Here is a 1,639-nt window from a genome sequence, read left to right on the forward strand (position 1 = left end):
ACGCGAGGAGCAAAGACTAAGCTGGCATTCTTACTTGAGTCCTGATAGGTTAGGATACCACTGTTCCTCTAACCATCCAACCATAGGTTGGTTTACATGTTAAAATATGTTTAAACAATACAACCATACATATGTTCAAAATCCGGCTCACAAAATAAAATGTAGGTCAACCCGTCACTTCATCACAAATACATCTGAAGCAGCTTTGTTTGACCTGTTCAAGCTGCAAGCTGAGTGTAGCATCTCGATGGGCGACCTCCAGACCTCTGGGGACGCTAGCCGCTGGGCTGGAATGAACAACTCTCCAGGCATAGGATTCTCGAGGATTGGACCCAAAATGAATCGTGTGAGTACGTGCAGTACCGAAAGAGGCGACCTTGACCGTGAGGATTAACTAATGCCACTGCTATTTGGCAGGGGTAGCAGTATAAGAAACGGGATTAGCGCCACTGCCATTTAGTCAGAGAGGCTGTTTAGTCCGTGAAGAGAAAAGCTTTGACATTGATCGGCAATGAAGGCACCTTCTTCCTCCTCGTTCTCGCTAGTCGCACACGCCATGCCAATCCTTGTGGTGATTCTATGCTGCTGCTGCCTGCTACGGTCATCCTCTGCCGCCCCCGCCGCCGACCAAGGTAACGGCATGTTCGCAGAGAAAGGTAGCCACCACCAGACGTCCCTGCTGTTGTTTCGTGTGTTTGGAGTTGATGTTCATGCATGCTGCATCTGGCGATAGTCGTGTGATTTGCATGCCATATGATGGTGGTGTTCATGCAGGTGCGGGCTATAGTTTTCCGGAGGGCGGGCGTGTACCAGTATACTGGCCGACGCCACCACAGCCCGGGCCGCCGGTACGCCAGGGCGGCAGCGGCAGCGGCGGTGGTAGCGGCGGCAGCGGCGGTGGTGGCCATGTCTACACTCAGCCACCGCCGCCGGCACTTTCGCAGCCACATCCTGAGGACCTGCACCCGCGGCCACGCTGCAGGAACCTGCACGGCACGAGGAACTGAACAACGTCGCCCCCACAAAGTTTGGGGCTATTAGTGGCTTTGTATGTTATGCATGGATTATATTTTCAAACTTTAAAACATTTTCTTGTTGACCGAAATTGCCGTATTTGGCCAAAAGCAACAAGTTTGTTAATTTCGGTTTAATTCCTTATTTTCAGAATTGTTTTTCAACATGTATTGGTGTCACCTCTGACCTTTCATTCATAAGTACATTATTTTGGTGATGGTGGCTTCCTTGCAAATGAAAATCTTAACACGCTGCATGCCTATTGACTGGCGAAGAAGGAATCACTGGATCATGAGGCTATTCAATAATTTAAGATCAGAAAGATCAATCGTCAAGCCAATGTGGTGGCACATGAGCAAATTCCAGTTTTGATAATAGATCATATATATGATCCCCGTCTGGTGTATGTATAACGAAAGCCCGTATGGACCTTTTAATTAATTATTAATTAATATATGTGGAGTATTTTTCTTTCAAAAAAGTGAAAGAGAAATAGGAACAATGCACATATGCAGCGCAGTGAACATAGACCTACACGATATACACAACAAGTCTTGTAGTGATTGGACATCAAGATGTGTGTGTGTATCGTACCAAAAGAAAATCACATCCAGTTTGGTGTATA

At 47.0% G+C, this 1,639-nt stretch overlaps 1 protein-coding gene across 2 annotated transcripts; it reads left to right on the forward strand.

Annotated features, from left to right (window-relative positions):
* Positions 1-474: 474 nt before the first annotated feature.
* Positions 475-1,295, forward strand: LOC123439133. Of its 2 annotated transcripts, none has more exons than XM_045115882.1 (2): positions 475-656; positions 775-1,295. In XM_045115882.1, exons 1-2 carry the CDS (start codon positions 512-514, stop codon positions 1,005-1,007), a joined length of 378 nt encoding a protein of 125 aa, XP_044971817.1. In that variant the 5' UTR covers positions 475-511; the 3' UTR covers positions 1,008-1,295. The 2 variants fall into 2 exon arrangements, with proteins under 2 accessions (XP_044971817.1, XP_044971818.1); XM_045115883.1 differs by having other exon boundaries at positions 475-632.
* Positions 1,296-1,639: the final 344 nt, after the last annotated feature.

The sequence above is a fragment of the Hordeum vulgare genome, chromosome 3H, assembly GCF_904849725.1.
Source record: "Hordeum vulgare subsp. vulgare chromosome 3H, MorexV3_pseudomolecules_assembly, whole genome shotgun sequence".
Classification (NCBI taxonomy): domain Eukaryota; kingdom Viridiplantae; phylum Streptophyta; class Magnoliopsida; order Poales; family Poaceae; genus Hordeum; species Hordeum vulgare.